The following is a 20,470-nucleotide window of genomic DNA, read 5'->3' on the forward strand; positions in this document are numbered from 1 at the left end:
GCATCTGCTTTCAGGAGTTTCTATGATGTCCCATGTCTTGTGGACTGCCAGCGGGTCAGAAGCTGCGCTCTCATTACTATTTGCCACCCCTCTGTGAATACCACTTTTGCATTACTTTAGACTACTGTGCTGCACACACTGTTTAGCTTCTCTTGATCTAACATGATGCCTTCAGATAGTACAGCATAATGGGTTTACTTTTCTACCACTGTAGAAGAAAAACGTTAACCACACAGCTGAACATCAGAAAATCCAAACTGAAGATAAAAACTCATTCCAAGTTTCAGTCTTGTGCTGTTTTGCAGGAAAGCAGGGACTTTGATGTTTAGAGTCCTGTCTTCTGCACTGTATTGGTCCATGATTTATGAACCATACACTGCTATCTTCACATCTAGACAGCAAGCTGCTAGGAAAACAACTCTGGTGAATAGTAGAGTTTGAAAAAGCACAGAATAGGCAAAAATTATTGTTATGTTACTGGCAGTCAGGGTATCAATACTTCAATACCCCTTAAGAAATATATACAACATTACACAGGGGATAATAGTTCTTTCTTTTGTTACATATTACCAGTAAGAAGGTACCACCCCAGGCCATGTGCATTGCAGGCTTTATTATCTATACTACGTGTGTCTGCATACTGTATTTCACTCTGTATAGAGCATACAGGCTCCATTACCATACGACGAATAGAAACAACATGTATAAGACTCTATTTACATCAATCACATCCCCACCCATGGTAGATACATATTAGATTAAGAAAAAATAAAAATGTAACACTGTATGCGCAGAAAGGATCTATATTAGGTTAATGGGGTGCAGTAGTAGTTGTTTTTCTATAGATCCTAAAGCGAAGGGTGAGCAAAGCCTAAAGAACATTTTCAGTAAAAGTGTTCAAAAATGTTTGGGAATTTGGAACCGGGGAATTTTTTTGTGGACCCAATAAATATTTGAATATATTATTTGACATTATTACAATTGACAAATTGCTAAATAATAAGATAAAGTTAAGATGAAGATGAATTGCCTATCTACATAGAGACATATTAATTTATTAAAAAAAAGAAAAGAAGGATAAATACATACCTTTTTATAGGGGAAGGGGCAATAATTTTGGTCGTCCCTTCGTTTTCCACATTTTCTCCATTCGTCATTACCTGTTCTAAATTATTTGAGCCTAGAAGAAAAAAACTTTGTGAGTTGATAAAGTTCTGCTGGATCATGGATTACACATACGCATGTTATACTACATTTATCTCAGATTTGCTCACTCTGTCTTCTTAGATCAGAAATCCAAAAGTCAAAAAGCCGCTTGGGGCTAAAATCACAAGTCAGAGATGAACATGTTTCTTTGAAGTAGTTTTTACTCTGCTGATTTAGCTGTATTGTCAAAGCTGGTTTGATTTCCCCCCAAAAAATGTGTTGGGTTAGTGGGAGGGTTTTTGCTTAATCCAGCAGTCACTGAAGGTTATTCTGTGGAAATGTATTCTCTAGATTCCAGTTAAAACAGTTTATGCTAGGTTAAAAGTCTGAAAATAAGACAGCTAGAGATGAGCAGACTTTATGTCCGCATCCAAGTTTGACCACCTGAACCAGTAATCCGGCAAATGAATGCCCCTAGCAACTAGCCATGGCTATGATTGGCCAGGGGATATGAAGTCTACTCATCTTTAAAGACAGGGTCTTTAAAGAAATGTGTCTAAATATGTGCCAAAAGAATGTCCAAAACACCATGCACCACATTTATCAAGAGTTTTAGACAGCTTTTAGCAGGGTTGTGATTTTGGTTAGCCAAACTAACTCCTTAATTTCCCCACCTCTAACTCCTGCTCTGACTCTTGTTCTAAGATGAGAGTGGGTATTCCTTCCCAGTGCCTTATCCCTCTGATCTACAAGTTGCACTACTGAGCATGTACATAAAGTGCAGCACACATTCATCATCGCTTAAAAGCCTAGATCGGGGTGCACAATCTGTGGCCAATGGGCTGCATGCGCCCTGGCAAGCCTCGAGTTGCTTCCCACAGTCTGCTGACAGTCGAGAGTCCAATAAGCATTTCCATAAATGATGGAAGCATTCATTAGTGCAGTAGACAATTCAGTAGCCACTGCTCCAAGTATTGTTATTATCTGCCTGACATTTACTGTCTGCTTTGAATTCAGTATTTAGTTGCAGGGGTAGTATTTATTGCTTTACAGTGTCATTTATCATTTCTGTGCATTTCATGCTTTATTGTGGTTTTTGGTGCATCTAAGGTTAACAGTTACTAATGTGGCCCCTTAAAGTTGTGCAGTATGACAATGTGGCCCTTTGACCAATAAAGGTTGTTCTTCCTGGAATAAGCCCCTCTATCAGGAATAGAACTGCCATTTAAAGGAAATTTCACAATTTTCCCAAAGTCTTATAAAATGTGCAAAATATGGTATATTTTTCTGATGTAAATTATGTAAACCAATAGCAGGTGCACAGTTAGACAGTATAAAACTCTTTGGTGAATCTGGTGCAGTGTTTATTTTAATTTATTTTTTTTTTATACATTTTAAGAAAATTCTGAATAGGTTCTCAAAATTGGAAAGGTAGAAGATACCTGTAAAAGGTGTAAATGAAGAAAGTATTGGGGGAATAGAATACCTGGTTGCTGGGTGAGAGCCGATCTTTTTGGATATGTTTTGCTCCTGCTTCTCTCTACCCTTTGATCAGGCCGGGGCAGCTGGATGGACAGATCTCTGCACATCTGTGAGGCAGTCCTACCACTGGGGATAACAGAACAGATTGTATTTTCAAAGCGTAAACTTGAAAGAGAAAGTGTTGACTAAAACATTGGCAGATGAATATTGTCACCCATCACACACCTTCACCTTTAAACTTTGCTTGTTGTCTATAAAACTTTTGTCAATGAAATAAGAGTGATACAAAATCTGAGGGGGTAAAATATTATTATTATCATCATCCTTTTTAGAACATCAATAATTCCATGGTGCTTTACATTCAGTAAGGGGTTAACACAGATTACATTTAGACAAGAACAAATGAGTACAAAAGACTATTAGTAAATTAGACTGTGACTGCATTCACATCACGTTTGATGGATACATTCAAGATATACGCCAGGAGTTCTGTACAGAAACAGATGGAAAGACGCAACAAGAGAAGACCAAGACTATGTGGGATAGATAAAACAGTATTGCATCCATCCCAGGCTTCCACTGAGTGTAATCTCTGGGAGGCCCCAGTGATGTAATTGTCCATACAGGGGAATCTATGGGGAAATGCGGAAGAGGAGGATGTTTCTAGATATGTTCTACCAAGTTAAAGATACTTCGGAATCTACGGAGGGCTACAACAAGGTGTGAATGTAGAAATAAAAATATATAGATTTCTTATCTGACCGGAGCTCCAGACGTTCACAGAGGTTTTCACTCCAAACGTTCACAATAATTGTTCTTGTTTGTCCTCCGTTCTGCTCACAGCACAAATCCACAGATTCTCCAGATAAGAGTAGCCCACTGTTCAGACCCACGTGGATGCAGTTTTCGTTCCTCCTATTGTTACCACCGTTCACCACAGCGGACCACTAGAAGAAACCCAGGGTCGGGCGGTCGTGCAAGGCTGGTGTCCTTTCTATAGATATGTGCATTTTTACTAAACGTTTGTGAGTAGTATTTAATTTTATTAAAACATTTTATGAAGACATTCTACACAATTGGAGTGCATGTTTCTTTTAGTGGTCCGCTGTGGTGAACGGTGGTAACAATAGGAGGAACGAAAACTGCATCCACGTGTGTCTGAACAGTGGGCTATTCTTATCTGGAGAATCTGTGGATTTGTGCTGTGAGCAGAACGGAGGACAAACGAGAACAATTATTGTGAACGTTTGGAGTGAAAACCTCTGTGAGCATCTGGAGCTCCGGTCAGATAAGACATCTATATATTTTTATTTCTATCTCTTTATATTTTAACATTGGGACTTCTGGATCAGTCCTGGACCGCTGTTTTAGATCTGAGAGGGTTAAAGTTAAGGGTGCAGCACTACACCCAAAAAGGTGTGAATGTACACTGAACTAGTACAAGTTGAAGGATGGTCCTGCCCATAAAGGCCAGGGGCGTAACTTGAGGGGGTGCAGTTGTTGCAATCGCACCCGGCCCCAAGAGGTTTAGGGGGCCCTTAGGGTGTTACTTTCCCATATGAGAAGACTGTTACTATAAACCATACATTATAGTCGGGGGCCTGGCACAGACTTTGCACTGGGGCCCATAAGCTTCTAGTGACGCCACTGATAAAGGCTTATTTAGATGAGAAGGAAAGGCAAAATAGAAGACATTGACCCCATAGAGTAGTATTGTTTCAAACAACAGTTGGTGGTCAATAGACAGTGGCGTGAGGCTCACCAGATGAGGCTGTGCTTCTATTAGGCACAACTGTAGTTACCGTCTTATGTGAATACCATCACGTTTCAGTAGCCATGCCTGTCTGGATTGTGTTAAGTAGGATAGAAGTCAGTCTAGCTTGGCTCACAAAAATAAACAAGAGGGGGGCATGAGCTGGTAGTCTTAAGCAATTGTAATAATTGTATACTTGGCCACTTTTTCCAAGTATAAGAGACTGGTGTTTGGGGCAGGACTGGAACATACCCAAAGTTGAATGTTCATATTAGACTCTACATGCCGCGTTCAAGCCAATATTTCCAGCATACATACTTAGAAGTCTGTCTATTTGTTGAAAGAGATTTGTTTCTCTCATAGGTTCATCCTCACATACCTGTACCGATGTCTAGAACCTAAGGAGCCAAGTTTACTGAGCTTCCTCGATAGAGTGTTAGGATCATTTTCAGGAATCCTTTGTGGAAAATATATGGAGAAAAAAAAAATCAGTCACATCGAAATTATTTTCTATGATTATATTCATGTTCTACAACCACAAGCTAAAAAAAAGTTACATATGGCTCTTCGGGGTTCCCTGCATCTGGCTTCCTAGCTGATAATACTGTGCACTAACGGCACCATAAGCAACAGTAAGCAATAATGTGAATATTGTATCATAATGGTAAAAGCCATATCACTTTTCAATATTATATTAACATCTTATACCGTATGTTAAATTATTATACAATAAATGAGTTGTGCTTCAATGTAAGTTTGGGAAGAGAAAAATGGGGTCTTCCTTGGTACCAATAATACAGACAGAGAAGTGTTCATGTTTCCAAACTTAAAAAACCTCCATCAGGCATGTCTCTTGTAATGTTTTAAGAAGGAAAATACGAATAAAATAAATATAAAAATTTTTTCTTTAAAAAACCCATCCGCAACAAATACTTTACCCTGCATTTACTGATCAATATATAATGAAAATTGACATTATTTAATGGAACGTGTGGATCTCCAGTCTCCATGAAGTATATACAGTACACGTACGAGACATGTACAGCTCTTATCTAGGAGAGACTGCACCCTCCTCCCGATACACATGCAATGAAGAGCTGTACTAAAACATGAAAAGAATGTGCTTTTCCACAGCAAATTACACCCACACGGCTAAACCATGAAGAACTGAAACCCGTCATTTTACCAGTTGGGCTGCTGTGCTGTCATTTCTGTCTTTGTGATTTGCTGAGAATATAAGAATATGTTTACATGGGAAGAATTTCCCCTGCAATTGTAAAACTATTTAGAATGCGGTTAAATAGCACAAAGCAAACGATATTCTCAAAGAAAAGCGTTTCAGTGAGAATGCAAGTCCCAATAACACAGCCACCTGTGACAACTATTCATCATACAAAAATAGGATAAAGGGGGAGTCAAAGCGACGGATAAAAAGGCCATGTCTGTCTAGGACTCCATCCTTAACAATGGCCTCAGATGTTGGCACCACAGGATGAATTTTTCTGGGTAGTTAATTAATACTATCCCCCAAGCGTCCCCGTATCTACTAAGAGGCTCCCACCTTTTAGTAGATCCGACCGTCATCTCTGCCAGGACAGACTTGTTTAGACCAAGTCTGACCTGCCATAGACTATAGCATCATATGTTCCATTATTGTGGCAGGTCCACATTCTGCCCTGCTCTGCACACCACTAAACTGGCAGGGATAGGGAGATTTTGATACCTTCTCCGCCAAAAAGCTGGCAGTGAATGCATAATAAATCCCCCCCATTGTATGGTGGAGATTATACTGGAGAATTTGGTATAGTATTTGGCATTGAATGGATTATGCTATTTTTTTTAATATGGAGCTAAAGACGGCAGAAGTGACCCTTGTACTATGCCCCATCTTTTCCCCATTTTCTCAATATATAACAATGGATTAATACAAACCTGAAGAACGTGTGGTGCTCCACACAACATTTCCACAGATGCTTGCAGGCCACTTTGTTCCGGGTTTCAAAAAAGAATGAGGTTTCAGAGCACTGAAAAAAAAACACAAAACAAAGGAGCAATGAGAAGCCGGACAGTTTTATAGCTGTAATGAAGTAACCTTTAACCTTCTGCCGGTTCGTCCACCCTTAACGGTACATCATGGAGAGGTATGATTGGCATTTCTTCTTCAAAAATAAAAAGAAACACAACCTCAGCCAACTCAAACACAAAGTGATTTCAGCTGGCGGGGATCCAGGCCGAGCGCAGACAATATACGCAGGTGTTTGCTGAAATAACTAGCAAGATGTGTGCTTTGACCCCATTAAAGCTAAAAGAGCTGCTAGAAAAACATCAGCAGAATTAGCGCTGTACACCATAGTATTACTTGCCACGCAAAGTATAATATTTATCTTTTTCTAAGATGTCAATCTTCATAGACATCACTTTAAGGACAAGGAATGGGCAGGACTGGAGTACAAAGACAAATTATCATACTTCAGGTTATTCGGTTTAGAAAAATGATGGTTTGATGATCATTACAATATACAAATAAGTGAATGGGCAGTACAGATATCTTTTTACACCTGTTTGGGTCTGGGTTCAGTTACTGAATCCGGACCCCAACCAATAACAATCGTGATTGGTGCTGGCACCAGTCCCAGGTGTTTACTGCTTAAATGTCACTAGCAAATCGTAATTTGGGGAAGGATTGTTGCTCCCGATGACGTCATTGGGGAGTAATGATCCTCCCCAAAATGGGACATTTCACGGCCGCTGGCAAATTTAAAGAGTTCTAGCACCAATTGTGAGTGTTAATAGTAGGGAGTTCAGGTGAACCCAGACACTGACAACAACCTCTAAAGAAAACCGGGGTCAGGTCAGGGAGACCGGAACCCCTAAAGTTAAGTACAAACCCCACATATGGTATTATGATACTATGACTACATGACTAGTTAAAGTTACTTCTCTCTGCTGTGGATAACATAGATAATTGTGCATATGCCCCAAGGTTTTAAAGGCTTATAACTTGTTTTTCTAACCACAGAAAAGATAGTGATCGGCATCATAGGCGAGGTCATTATTTGATGCGGCACATACAGTAAATTTCCATCAATTTAACTCTGAACAAGCCAGGGGGCATTTATCACGGCTTATAAATTTGCCAGGAATTGAGTTCCCTCTTGAGAAACCTCCATGCCATGTGGGGGAGGGGAAGGGTATACAGTGGGCTGTGCACACCCCACACCAGTGCAATCCTGGTGCAGGTTATATCGAAATTCTAGACCCTGCTGGTGCCTTTTGGTGTATTTGACGGGAGATGCAGGGTGGGGGGAATCAATAGTAGGAGCATGATGCACCCACAATTAATAAATTCTCCCCTATGATTTTAGATTCATCGTGGCATTAAACAATTAAGTGAATTCATGTATCCAATTACATGAAATCCACTTTTATTTAAAAAATATTTCTAGAATATCTTTAGAAGTAAAAAGTATTACACGGCCAATACTTTAATCTTCTCTGTATAGTGTATTGTGCAGTAGGTTTTTTTGTCACGAGCAATTTTCGGATAAAGAGGGGCAATATGTCGGCCTTTTTATGCAATTAAATAAAACAAATATTTAATTAGAGGAAATTACACTTTCATCAAAAGGATTTCACTGTAAAATATGTTCTGCATAGATTGCACGGGTAATTAACAAATATCTCTTGTGGTGCTTTGAATTTCTGACAAACCGCTAGAACTGAGCACCTGAATCCCCCATGTAAATGTGCATTTTCCTTTCTTCAAGTGCTTATTTATGTAGTTTTGAAGATAAAACACCTCATAAAAGGAAAATTATCAGGAATACCACTGTGAAGCTTTAAAGGAAAAGTGTTTGCTGTATTATTCAAATGAATGGGCATATGGCACTTTCTAAATTGCAGCCACTTAGTTTCCTTCTTTAACATGAAAAGCGGGTTTGGGGGCACAAAGAAAACAAAAATTATTGTGTGATGATGGCACCATATGCCAAAATTATGAAGTAACTGAAAAAAAGTCTTACACTGCAATAACAGGTAAATCTGACCAATGGGCCAATCCCCCTTCAGCGACTAAATAGCTGGAAAAAAAAGCGCAGCCATTTGCTTCTTTTTCCTGCTATTAATAAAGGAAAGTAACCTTACATGCATTGAGGGCAATGGGAACAGAAGGTAAAAGAAAGATCTTCTGTTCACATTACACTCGCCTAAAACAGAGCAGGTGTGAACAGAGATGCAGGCGGTGCTGTGCCACTGCAACTTATAAAGTCATGGTAATAGTGGATCTATTGTCTCCCAACAATAGAATAAGGCCGCATTCACACGACGGTAGAGTGACGTATGCAAGGCCGCAAGCCTGCAGCCGTACATACATCCCCCATAGACTGTCAAGGGCCGCACGGAGCAATACGGTGCCGCACACATGCAGAACCGTACTGCTCCGTACACGGGGAAAGATAGGACATGTCCTATCTTTCCCCGTGTTACGGCCCGTGAGCCGTGACTCACTATGGAAAGGCAGCCTAAAAAAAATGGTGCCAGTACAACAAATCCAGTATGGTCTAAATATTATTTTCATAGGGAAACATTGATCTTGCAAGTTTATAAAAAAATTAAATTTAACAATTACCAACAGAATGGCCAGAGGCCCATAGCAAGGAGCTGACCCTGGTAACAGACTGCAACTCTTTTTATAAAGCAGCTATTATGGAGCTAATAGCCATATCTCACAGCTACTTGGAGCAGCCCCCTCCTTCTCGTTAAACTGTAGTCATATAATTGAGGGTAATCTAATCCCTATTAAATCAAGTTTTGGAAGTATGGTATTTTACTGTGTTTCCTTGGCAAATTTAAAAACACAGATACTTATTCTCCACTGCTGTTACATGCCGGTACATCTTCGGGAAATAAATCTAAAATGTTACAGATCTTTTGTGGCAAAGTGGCAGAATGATTTTGATCTATTTTAAGATCTTATTTTTCAAGGTAAAACAAGGAATGAATCTAAACAGTTGAAAAAAAATGTTATTAACATAAATCCCAAGTCATTTTGTGTCCATTTTATAGCCTAGTATGTACAGGCAGTCCCCGGGTTACATACAAGATAGGGTTTGTAGGTTTGTTCTTAAGTTGAGTTTGTATGTAAGTTGGAACTGTATATTTTATCATTGTAAACCCAGCCAGAACTTTTTTGGTCTCTGTGACAATTGGATTTTAAAAATGTTGGGTTGTCATAAGAATCAAGATTAACAATAAAGCTTCATTACAGACACCTGTGATAACTGTTACAGCTGATTATTGTAGCCTAGGACTAAAGTACAATAAATTACCAATATCCAGAGGTCCGTTTGTAACTAGGGGTTGTATGTAAGTTGAGTGTTCTTAAGTAGGGGACCGCCTGTTATATAATATGGTAGGTGGTGGATCCCATTTTTGCATTGGGGACTCAGGAGCATCAAGCCTCTGAGAGAAGTATTTATTAAAACAGACATGTTACCTTTGTCTTTCTTCTCATTTACCATTTAGTTTTGTCTGTGGCTTATAAGGCACCAACATTCTAAATATACTTACATACTGTCATAAGTCAATCCTTGACTCTAATGGGGCTCGCTGTAGGATTTCCCTTTCTCGCATGAATTAGCTTTAAAGTTGTCTGGGATTAGATAATTGAAGAATCTGTACTGCTCATATGAAAGCTACAGTCTCTACATAGTTTCTACCTAGATACCTAGGTGCTGCTGCTCAGAGACCCTGTCCCACACTTGCTTGAATGTGACTTTGCTGCAAACAGGCCATGTGATAAATGGTATGTAAAAGAGCCAATTAATCTACAATAAAGCTAAAGCCAACACAGCGAAGACATACAAACTCCAAGAAGATGTTGTACTTGAAAGGACCACACTTGCCACAATATTTTTCACAAATACAGCTAGTGACAGGTTCTCATAGAGCCCCATCAACTACATTCCACCCTTTTTATAGCTAAAAATTGTGTCTTTCACATCCCCATAAAATCAACTTTATGTAATATTACCTGGAAAGGGGCCATGTCAGACAGTCCCTCCCATTTACTCCTTCCCATGCCATATGCCATGTATGTATCTAATCAGATGTAATCACAGCAGCATGCCTGCATAGACTTTTATGGACTCTATGGAGGCATGCTTTGATTTCATATGATCAGATACATACATGGGGTAGATGTTAATGTTACTGGGTAAAGCAAATGATATTGGGTAAAGAACTTTAGATGACATCACCCTGGTCACATGACATGAAGTGTTCAATGATGTAACAGAGTTCTCTCAACCTTCCAGCAAGGCACCAGGTTTTTTTTAACATTGTGGCAATGGAAAGGAACCACTTAGGCAATGCTTTTTAATCATAATTTTTAAAGAAGTAATTATTTTTGGTGGATTAATTTAAATGGCAGGTTCCCTTTAACCATGGTCACCACAGCACCCCTGTGCTGCTTATACAAATATTGCACCAACTTGTCTTTAGTTATTGTAGTGAGAATCCACCAAATGCTAGCTATATAGTTAGCCATAAATTTGATAACTCTGAGATGAAATATGAACCGCTGACTCATTTCACTCGTCTAATGAACCTGCAACATCAATTAATGAAAATGTGATTACTACTGCTCCCATTTCCTGTGAAGACAGTATGAAGCCACAAAACCCATTACTGCAGATAATAATGTACATGGGAACTGTAAGCAATTAATCATCATTAGCTCAATGCAGTTAGTGAGATAAAATGGTGTTATACGGAATCTGAGCCGAAATAATAAACTGTTGGATCACAGCAAAAAGCTCTTAACAATGTTGTATCAATCACCAGAATAATAAGTAAAGCAGGAGCAGAAGATAAGGAGAATGTGAATAGAAATTCATTTGACAAAATCATTTCCAGTTAGAAACACTATGAAAGATTAATGGAGTCAAATATTAACTGCCTGAATTAAAGTTGTATCCAATAATGTCACAAACTATACATCCTCTGAGCCTTTATCAGCTCAATACAAAGTATTCCACTAACTGTACTGACCCTCTATCTAGACATCTTACAAGGAACAGCAATTACCACTATAAAATTAAATATTGGCCATGTCTAGCTACTGCTTCAGTATCTACTATAGCAGTGATGGCTAACCTATGGCACTAGTGCCAGAGGTGGCACTCAGAGCCCTTTCTGTGGGCACTCAGGCCATCACCAGAGAGGACTCCAGGTATCTTCCTGCAGTCCCAGACAGCCCAGGACTTGCTGTGCACAGAGATATTTTAAAGTGACAGCTGTACCTGGGACTATTTTCTGCTTTATTGGTGTCCTCAGGTGCTGGTATAAATTAAAACTGTGACAGAGAAGCGAGTATAAATCACAAATTAAATTTCTGTGTTGGCACTTTGTGATAAATAAGCGGGTCTTTGTTGTAGTTTGGGCACTCGCTCTCTAAAAGGTTCGCCATCACTGTACTATAGAATATAATGCAGACTGGCCATGGAAGACAAGTGAGGAAGGAGACTTCCTTAATTGTGTATTGTATATAGCAGACTTCATATGTCACCTTCTGTGTGCATCTGATGAGGGGTTACTCCTCTTCCATCGCCATTTTACAATATAGGCAGTTCCCGAGTTAAGAACAAATCTATGGAACCTATCTTGTACGCAAGTTGAATTTATATGCAAGCAGCTGTATATTATTGTATATATATATATATATATATATATATATATATATATAAAAAAAATTGCCCCGGTGACAATTGGAGTTTCAAAATTTTTCATTGCAAACACTTTACAGATCATTATTGCAGCCTGGGACTATAGAAACATCCAGAGAGCTTCACCATAGATCACAGTGGGCAGAGGGGTCTGTCTAACTTTGGGTCGTCTGTAAGTCGGGTGTTGGCCACTTTTAGTAAATAACTGATATTATGTCTGTAATGAAAAGATATACAATTTTTCAATATACTTTATATACAATATAACTTTCTACATCAATTCCTCACGGTTTTCTAGATCTCTGCTTGCTGTCCTGCTATAGAAAGCTTCTCTATTTACTTCCAGTGGATAGAAATCTGTCCATGTGAAGTGATGAGGTGCAGGTGCATGAGCCGTTATTATCACACACAACTTCTATTACTCTTGGTGATAATAATGGCTTGTGCACCTTCATGTCCATCACATTACCCTGGATCTATCCACTGGAAGTAAATAGAGAAGCTTTCATTAGAACAGTGATGGCAAACCAATGACACTCGTAGCCATTTAAAGTGACACGGCGCCCGCCAGAGAAAAATTGTAGTGTAGTGCAGGGGCAGACTGATCGGGGCTGTTTGGGGCCGGTCCGGCCAACTGGCAAGCAACACGGACTGACGGTGATGTGGTCTGCAGCAAGCGGCTGCATCTCAGTCAGAGAGATCGCAGCTGCTGCTCCTGTCTTCCCATCCTGCTCTGCGGTGGCCGCGCAATGGCGTCAGAGTGGAGCATGGAGACAGAGCAGCCCCAGCTCGCACAGACGCGACCTGTGCTGAGCCTGCGCGGGAACATCTTCTACACAGGAGCTGAAGCGGCCTGAAGAGGACTAACGGAGGCCCGAGGCGTCATTGGAGCCTGTGCCAGTTAGGTAAGTTAATTTACTGAGTTGAGCTCTGCCGGGCTCTGCTTTGGGGGGCACCTCTCAGGACACAAATGTCCTTAAAACTAGTTAAAAGGCACACTGCTTTTTTGTTATTTGTAGGGGGGAATCTTAATTGCGCACTGCCAGTCCTGTCTCTGTCTAAGGGCGTTAGATAGATGGGGTTAATGTGCACTGCTTTAGGGAAGGGGGTCAAATTTTGTCGGTTATATGTTCATTTAGCCTAAAATATACACATTTCCAAAAGAGAAAAAGAGAAAACCCACCTTACAATTTGTTATGTAATTTCTCCCGAGTACAGAGACCCCCCACATGTGGCCGTGACTTGTTTTATGGGCGCACAGCCAAGCACAGAAGGGAAGGAGGGACCTGCAGCTGCTTGGATTTTAGTTTTCTCATTGAACCCTTTTGTAGGCTATAAAATTTTAGCTTTTTGTTATTGGGGCCATGTGATGGCATTTTTTTTGCGGGATGAGATGATTTTTCCAGTGTTACCATTTTAGGGTTTGTATCTCCTATTGTTGAAAACTCTAAATATCGCTACATTAAGTTTTTTTTTCTAAGGGTGACACACCACCCGAGTTATGTTCGTTTTTTGGGCGAATTTTGACACACCAAGCTCAAAAGGTTGCCCATCACTGGCCTAGCGTGTGAAACACTTGCGGCAACCTTTTAACATAACATGCAAATTTAAAATCTACAATGTCAATGCTTTCTGCAGATCTACGCATTGTAATGGATTAAAAAAAAATTCTGCAACAAATATAAAACTAAGATCTGTAAGGATTTCTTTCTTTATGTCTCCAGTGAATGCACGATTATTGTTTACTTCAACTGACTAAAAATCTGTTTATGTCTTATGACGGCGTGGCTAGGTGTACAACTCAGATACATGTCCTTCAATGATGGCAAAATACACATTACACAGTTATTCCTTATGAGCCATTCATACACATGAATCCTCAGCCAAGTGTCCATGGGTTATTAATAGGCTTAGAGAGAAGTATCGCATTGTTTAGCACCTTCCATGTAAGTAATTAATATACATACAAATTTTAGAAAACTGCATAACTTTTTATTATCTTAACGATAATTATTATTTGCTGTTACTTTTACACATCTTGAAGCAATACAGGTATATGGTAAATAATATCTGCATCATGGAATGAAATATACCCAACAACTTGCTTTCTTATAGAGGCAATCATTCAGAAATGGATAATAACCTGGTACCATAATGATTTGTCCCAGTATTTTTGCCCTGGGTGATAAGTCTAGGTAGGCTACACAGACACCTGTATGTAATCCTTTGTCCTTACTAACAGGTAATACGGGTAAGAGTTTACCTTTTAAGGAACGTCATGATACATGCCAGACATAGTTTGTGCAGAGAAGCATGAACTGGCAGTATAGCCGGGGGTGACTGAAGATTAACTAATGGAACGCTGGGCATGAGGAGTCACATAAACCGCAGCCCAGTCTCCCCAACAGAGTTTATATGGTCTCAAAACTTAATGTGGAAACAAGCACTAAAACTATTTGTCTATCTAAGATGTGTGCAAGCTAGTAAAAACCGAACAGAGAATAGCAACAATGATCCATAACCTCCTGGTCACCTCTATGCATGGGGAAAGGCAGAAAGTAAGAGTTTAACTTCCTGGTATAATATTCCAGAAAGAGAAGGGACATAGTACAAGCCCCATCCCTCTACCCAAACAACCTGCTTCATATGTACAACAGCCGGAAAGAAAAATACAAAATAATGATTTATTTAAATATTGGCGGAAGAGTTACTAAGGGGCCGAAGCCTCTTAGTAAATCTGGCGTGCACTACACTGTAGGGGGGAAGGGGGAATTAAGACTGCCGCTTAAAAGCGGACAAGCTTTTTGAGCCTCCCCCCATGTCCCCACAGACAATGAATAGCATATCCCAAAACAGTTTTTACAACACTTCTGGCGTTTGTGGTTAAAGATAACTATAACTTATATTAAAGTTTAACTGGATTCTGGCCAGCTTTTGTCCTAGGTCCCCTGGACATGTTCAGCACGGTGCCTAGTCCCCCACACCTCCGCCTGAAAACACTTACTAATCTGTGAGTTTGGAAGATACACCCACCCTTCTCCCAGCAACTCCTCGCCCTCACCTCTGCACCTCCTGCTAACCGCCGCAAAAGATACTCAGCACCTTCTAGAGGACATGCGCAGGTACAGTGGAGACAGCACTCCTCCACAGCTATTTGCGCATGCGATGCCTTTCACACAGGCTTGCTAGGCCGTGAGCCGGGTATACAACTTGCTATGCAGTTTGCCTCACTGTCAAAGCTGAGGCGCCCACAGGTATACAAACTATGTATAAAGGTGCATACTCACCAGGGGCGTAACTTGAGGGGGTGCAGAGAGTGCGGTCGCAACCGGGCCCAAGAGGCTTTGGGGGCCCATAAGGTCTCACTTTCCCATATGAGAAGACTAGTACTATAAACCATACATTATAGTCTGGGGCCTGGCACAGACTTTGCACTGGGGCCCATCAGCATCAAGTTACACCACTGATACTCACCTCATTGCCTAGCAACCCTGCGTGTGAAGCGTAGGAGTCTTAACGCTACCTGCGCATGTCATCAAGAAGGTTCTGACTGTGCAGCGTGCAAATCGCTTGCGGTGGTCAGCAAGAGTGGGAAGCAGAGGCAGGGTGCAAGGAGTGGCTGGGAGGAAGGACGGGGTTTATTTTCAAACTCATGGATGACAAGTGTTTTGTGGAGGAAGAGTGGGGGACAAGAACAGGCAGGGGGCCAGGTAAACTTTACTAGAAGTTACAGTTTAAACCACAAATGTGTTATAAAAAAACTGTTTGGGGATATGCTATTTAATGTGTGTGGGACATGTCTGTTGAGGCTCAAAAACAAAAAAGGTACCCTTTAAATTCATGGTATAAAAAGTAAAGAGTGTGTGGGCGCCGTTGCACAAGACGTAGTTACCTACTGTATATATAATTTATGATGTCCAGCTCATACAGTGCAACAACAACATACTATTACCTATGTAGTAGTCTGAACACAAACCTACGGTTATGGTAATGTATGGCACCATTTTCTGCAGCAATAAATTTTGTAAACCGCATGCAATTTTTTTTTTTTGTCCAAAGAATGCCAAATTTTGGTGTGTAATTAACTATTTAAAAGTCTTTTTTAAATGTCTGAATAGTTGACTAGAAATAATTGAAAGAATTGTGTTGAAATCCATATAGAAGGCAACTATCGCACAACATCATTATCTCTAAGGCTCCTCTAAAGGAAATTTGAGGTCTGGATATTGTACACTGAGTCATGTTACATTAACATACCTTGTGTACATATGAGGAATACCAGCCAGACTGCTTCTAGTGGAGGGTTGAAATAACCTGCCAAGCAGGACATCCTCCCTAATTCCTTCTTACATAGCTCATTCCTACAGTGCAATTTGCAGATCTTAGTATGTGCCAACTAGCCGGCTCCATGTTCACTTTACAAAGGTTAGAGAATTCACTGTTTAATCCTCAGGAAAACAACCTTTAGCTCAGGTCAATGTCAGGAGGAATATTTAAAAGATGCATTATCTGGATGTGGGCATGATGCACAGTTAGGACAGAGAGGGATGTAGAACATTGTGAGAAATAAAAGCTGATCTATTATAACATTGACAATTCTCTATTCAGAAGAGGTTGGAGTTACAGTTTGTTTGTTCACCTTCACTAATCCTTTTAGTTGAAATTCAGGCATGATAAACCAGGGGCACTTACTCATAGATCCAGGCAGTGTGACTGTTAATATCTTCTTATATTTGTTATCCATGGCCTCCTTCCTTCTAAAACCAACTTAAAATCAGCTTGATGAGTCAGAATGATGAGTCTGGGGGGGGGGGAGGGGGGGGTGAGGGGAGTTGTTACCAGAGGTCACTCCTGCTCTGTGTAACAGCCTGTAAAGCTACACCACAGAAGGGCTCATGGATCACAAATATAAGAAGATTACCACAGGCATGTTGTCTGTATCTATGAGTAGGTGCCCCTGGTTTATCAGGTTTGATTAGATACCCTTTAAAAAGGAACTAAACCATTGAAGCCATTTCCATTTTAGAAATGAATAGAGCAAATGATAATATTAAACTCTAAAATAAACTTTATTAAGTAAAGCAGCGTCTCTGTGGCACTATTCTGCTCTTCCTCCTGTAGTGAGCAGGGTATCAGAAAACTCCATCCACTTGGAGAAGAGAAATGGTTAAATCTTTTCATACCTAGAGGTTATTTCACCTGATGATTCAGCTCTCTATTGTGATTAGAGGTACTATCCAGGAACTGTCTGCAAAGAGGGAAGGCATTATCAAATTGCTTTATCTCTCAGCTGTCAGTTCATACAGAATAGAAAGAGGATTTACACAAACTGTAAGTAAAGCAACTACGACACAGCGAGGGCGCCGCTACCTCGTCTCGTGACATGGGGTGCAACTGTAAGGGTTAATTTAACCTACTCAAATTTGCGCAAATTGAGCATAAATCCCACCTCATACAGTTCCAGCTCCCCAATTATTTATCCGCTGTCACCACTTATTGCATTTATACCGGGACCAATAAGTATCCTACTCTACATCCACCCTTTGCTTCTCAAGCAGTCACCTTGTCACACCACTAGACATGCACACTTGGCTCTCTAGCAGTACACAGCTAACCACACTTTACAAGGCTAAGGGTTCCCAGAGCATACAGGGACTAAAATTAAAGAGAAGTTTTTAAAAATTAAAATAAATTGTTCAGTGTGTAAAAAAAGATGTGACACACACAAGGCAAAACAGTTATAAAATAAAAAGGGAGAAAAATAACAGAAACTTACAAATTAAAGTAAATCCTGATTCCCTGGGGAACACCCCAGCTTGTCAAGCAGCCCCCAAAGAGTGAACACTATCTCATATTGTTTTATAGGATCTGTTCAGTTCAGGTTTTAGGACCTCCCATTTATTAATTAGTCCACAGAGTCATTTAGGATCGGACAAAGTGTTAATGAGGGGGAGAGTCCTTTGTTTCTAAGTCCAGATACAGGGGGGAGGTGACCTCATGTCATTTGGTCAGAGATTATCAAGCTGTAAAAACTCCAGGATGTCATAAAAAGCTGCCTGGACACTTCAAAAGATGCCAATTGTCATATAGTTCAACAATGTTTTTAAATGCCCTATAGTTTAACAAATCTTTAAACATTCAAGCTATTTCCTTGACAAGCTAAAACAGACACATGAACAGATTTCTATAACAATTTAAGAAAAATATTGTTCCTTAAATATTTTTATGTTTTGTCACGATTAAAAACTTAAGGGAAAGAAAAAGCTTGAAATTAACTTAAACTTAGCCTATGCTATGGTGATTATAAAAATGGCTTTATCAGCATTCTGAATTATTTCAGACCTTACTGCAAGTTACTTGGCTCCCTGCCAGTAGTGTGTGGTGAGTCCTGGGGTGGGAGCAGCTGCAGCAGCATGTGTCTGTCTCCTTCCCTCCTCACTTCCTGTCATGTGAATTGAGTAAGCAGGGGAGGGGGGATAGTGTGGAGTAGAGGAAGAATGCATGAGGAGACACAAGCACACACAACTTGCAGCTGCCCCCCCCCCAGGGACTCTCCACACGCTGCTGGAAGGGAGCAACATAATGGGAATTAACCTTACAGTATATAAATTACTGAAATGATTAAGAATGCTGACAAAGGCATTTTCAAAATAAGAATAGCATAGGCTATTGGAAACCGTCACATGCTAAAAATTACAATCCTGGTGACTGGTTCCCTTTAAGTTTTTAAAACGAACCTGTCACCACATTTTCACAAACACCACTAATGATAGGTTTCCATGGAGCCTATTAACTAACTGACCTACCCTTCTTTTAGCTAAAAATTGTTTTCCTCACATCCCCATAAATCAACTTGACATTATCCTACCTGGCATCAGAGGGGGATCCCTCTGATCCCCATGCCTTATGCCTCCTTCATGCCACTTCATGTCATGTGACTAGGGTGATGTAATCTAAGGTCCTATACCCTTTACATTTGCAAAATGTACCCAGTGTATCTGATTACACATAATCACAGCATGCCTCCATGGACTTCTACTCCTCTCCATCCTGCATGATGTGATTTCATCTGATCAAATACATACATGGGGTACATTTTCAAGTGTAAAAGATACAGGACCTTAGAGGACATTACCCTGGTCACATGATATGAATGCAACACAAGGCACCATGTAAAAATATTGACACAATATTTCCTCTTCAGCTCTACGATCCCTGTATGATACAGAAATGATAATAGTTTAAGGTTACCTGCAAAGAAACAAAGAAACATGTGCAATAACGGGCTACAAAAAATGAACCAGCAGTCCACTGTTTGTGGCCTGTGTGAGTCAATGGAATGTGATGTCCACTCACAGAATGCTGTGTGACTACGGCAATGTGTATGAGCCCACAAAAATACAGTGGGATATGTGGTAGCCTTTGAAATAATTGCTACCACATGTCCTATGTGACTCATGGGGCGAGATCCCTACAGTTAAGCCACAGTATAGTCTAATGAATAGTCCAATGCTAACCTTCACCAGCAGCATAGTGTTAAGGAGATCGCACTGGTTTAGGACAACATCTTGACTTAAGAAATCCCACAATAAGGGACTGTCAGCCATCTTAGATACAGCGGACATGTTCGCTGACCACTGTCAAGTTAATGTCATGATTCAAACTTCATTATATGTAACCGGTTTGCTCGCCTGCCAACTAATTCCCTTTATGAGAAGCAGTCTGTCCTTCATGCTTCATTATATTATGATTCTGGAGACAGTTTATCTCCTCCTTCTTAGGGAAATTATTATAAACATGTCTGTGAACAAGGTCTATTAGCCTTTTCTGAGAAATGTGCTGGTAAATTCATTATGGCCAATAGCATTGCAGTATTCTATTCACGCCTCTTTGAGGACTCTTATGTCTGTAATATTATGCATTTGAGAGATTAAACAAGGGAGAAGATCCTTATATACACTAAGAGACTGATGTGTCTTGGTTTGTGTTCTAGCCCGGGGGCAGTCATGAAAGAGTTAATTTGAAAGTCACTGTACAACATGAAGTAAGGGCGGTTAAGCGCTAGTTAAAAATCTCTAACAATAGTATATCTTTTTCTGAGGGTTTCTGCTATGGACAGAATGGGGGAGATGTAAAAATGTGTCATTCTATAGACCAGTGCGGAGTAGAACTAGACAGGTCTCTTCTGTGCCAGATTAATCCCTGTGTCTGATGCTGTATGATTAATCTGGTGCAGTATAATAGGGGGGAGTCGTACTTTGCACCTCCTATTTGTTGGTCTAGTTCTCTGCGCCACAATTCAATTTTGTGGTGTGACCACGTCCTCTTTAAATGGGGTAACTCCGCTACAGACAAATCGGAAAGC

The 20,470-nt window shown here is 40.2% G+C and overlaps 1 protein-coding gene across 1 annotated transcript in view; it reads right to left on the reverse strand.

Moving 5' to 3' along the window:
* Positions 1–20,470, reverse strand: part of EPB41L4A (erythrocyte membrane protein band 4.1 like 4A) — a 136,166-nt gene that overhangs the window by 18,560 nt on the left and 97,136 nt on the right. Inside the window, exons 10-13 of the mRNA XM_072140618.1 lie at positions 6,314–6,405; positions 4,761–4,838; positions 2,633–2,754; positions 1,090–1,180 (exon numbers count right to left, since the gene is read on the reverse strand). Of these exons, the coding sequence (XP_071996719.1) occupies positions 1,090–1,180; positions 2,633–2,754; positions 4,761–4,838; positions 6,314–6,405 (383 nt within the window). The remainder of the gene's footprint in view (positions 1–1,089; positions 1,181–2,632; positions 2,755–4,760; positions 4,839–6,313; positions 6,406–20,470) is intronic.

Source organism: Engystomops pustulosus, chromosome 1, assembly GCF_040894005.1.
Source record: "Engystomops pustulosus chromosome 1, aEngPut4.maternal, whole genome shotgun sequence".
NCBI lineage: Eukaryota > Metazoa > Chordata > Amphibia > Anura > Leptodactylidae > Engystomops > Engystomops pustulosus.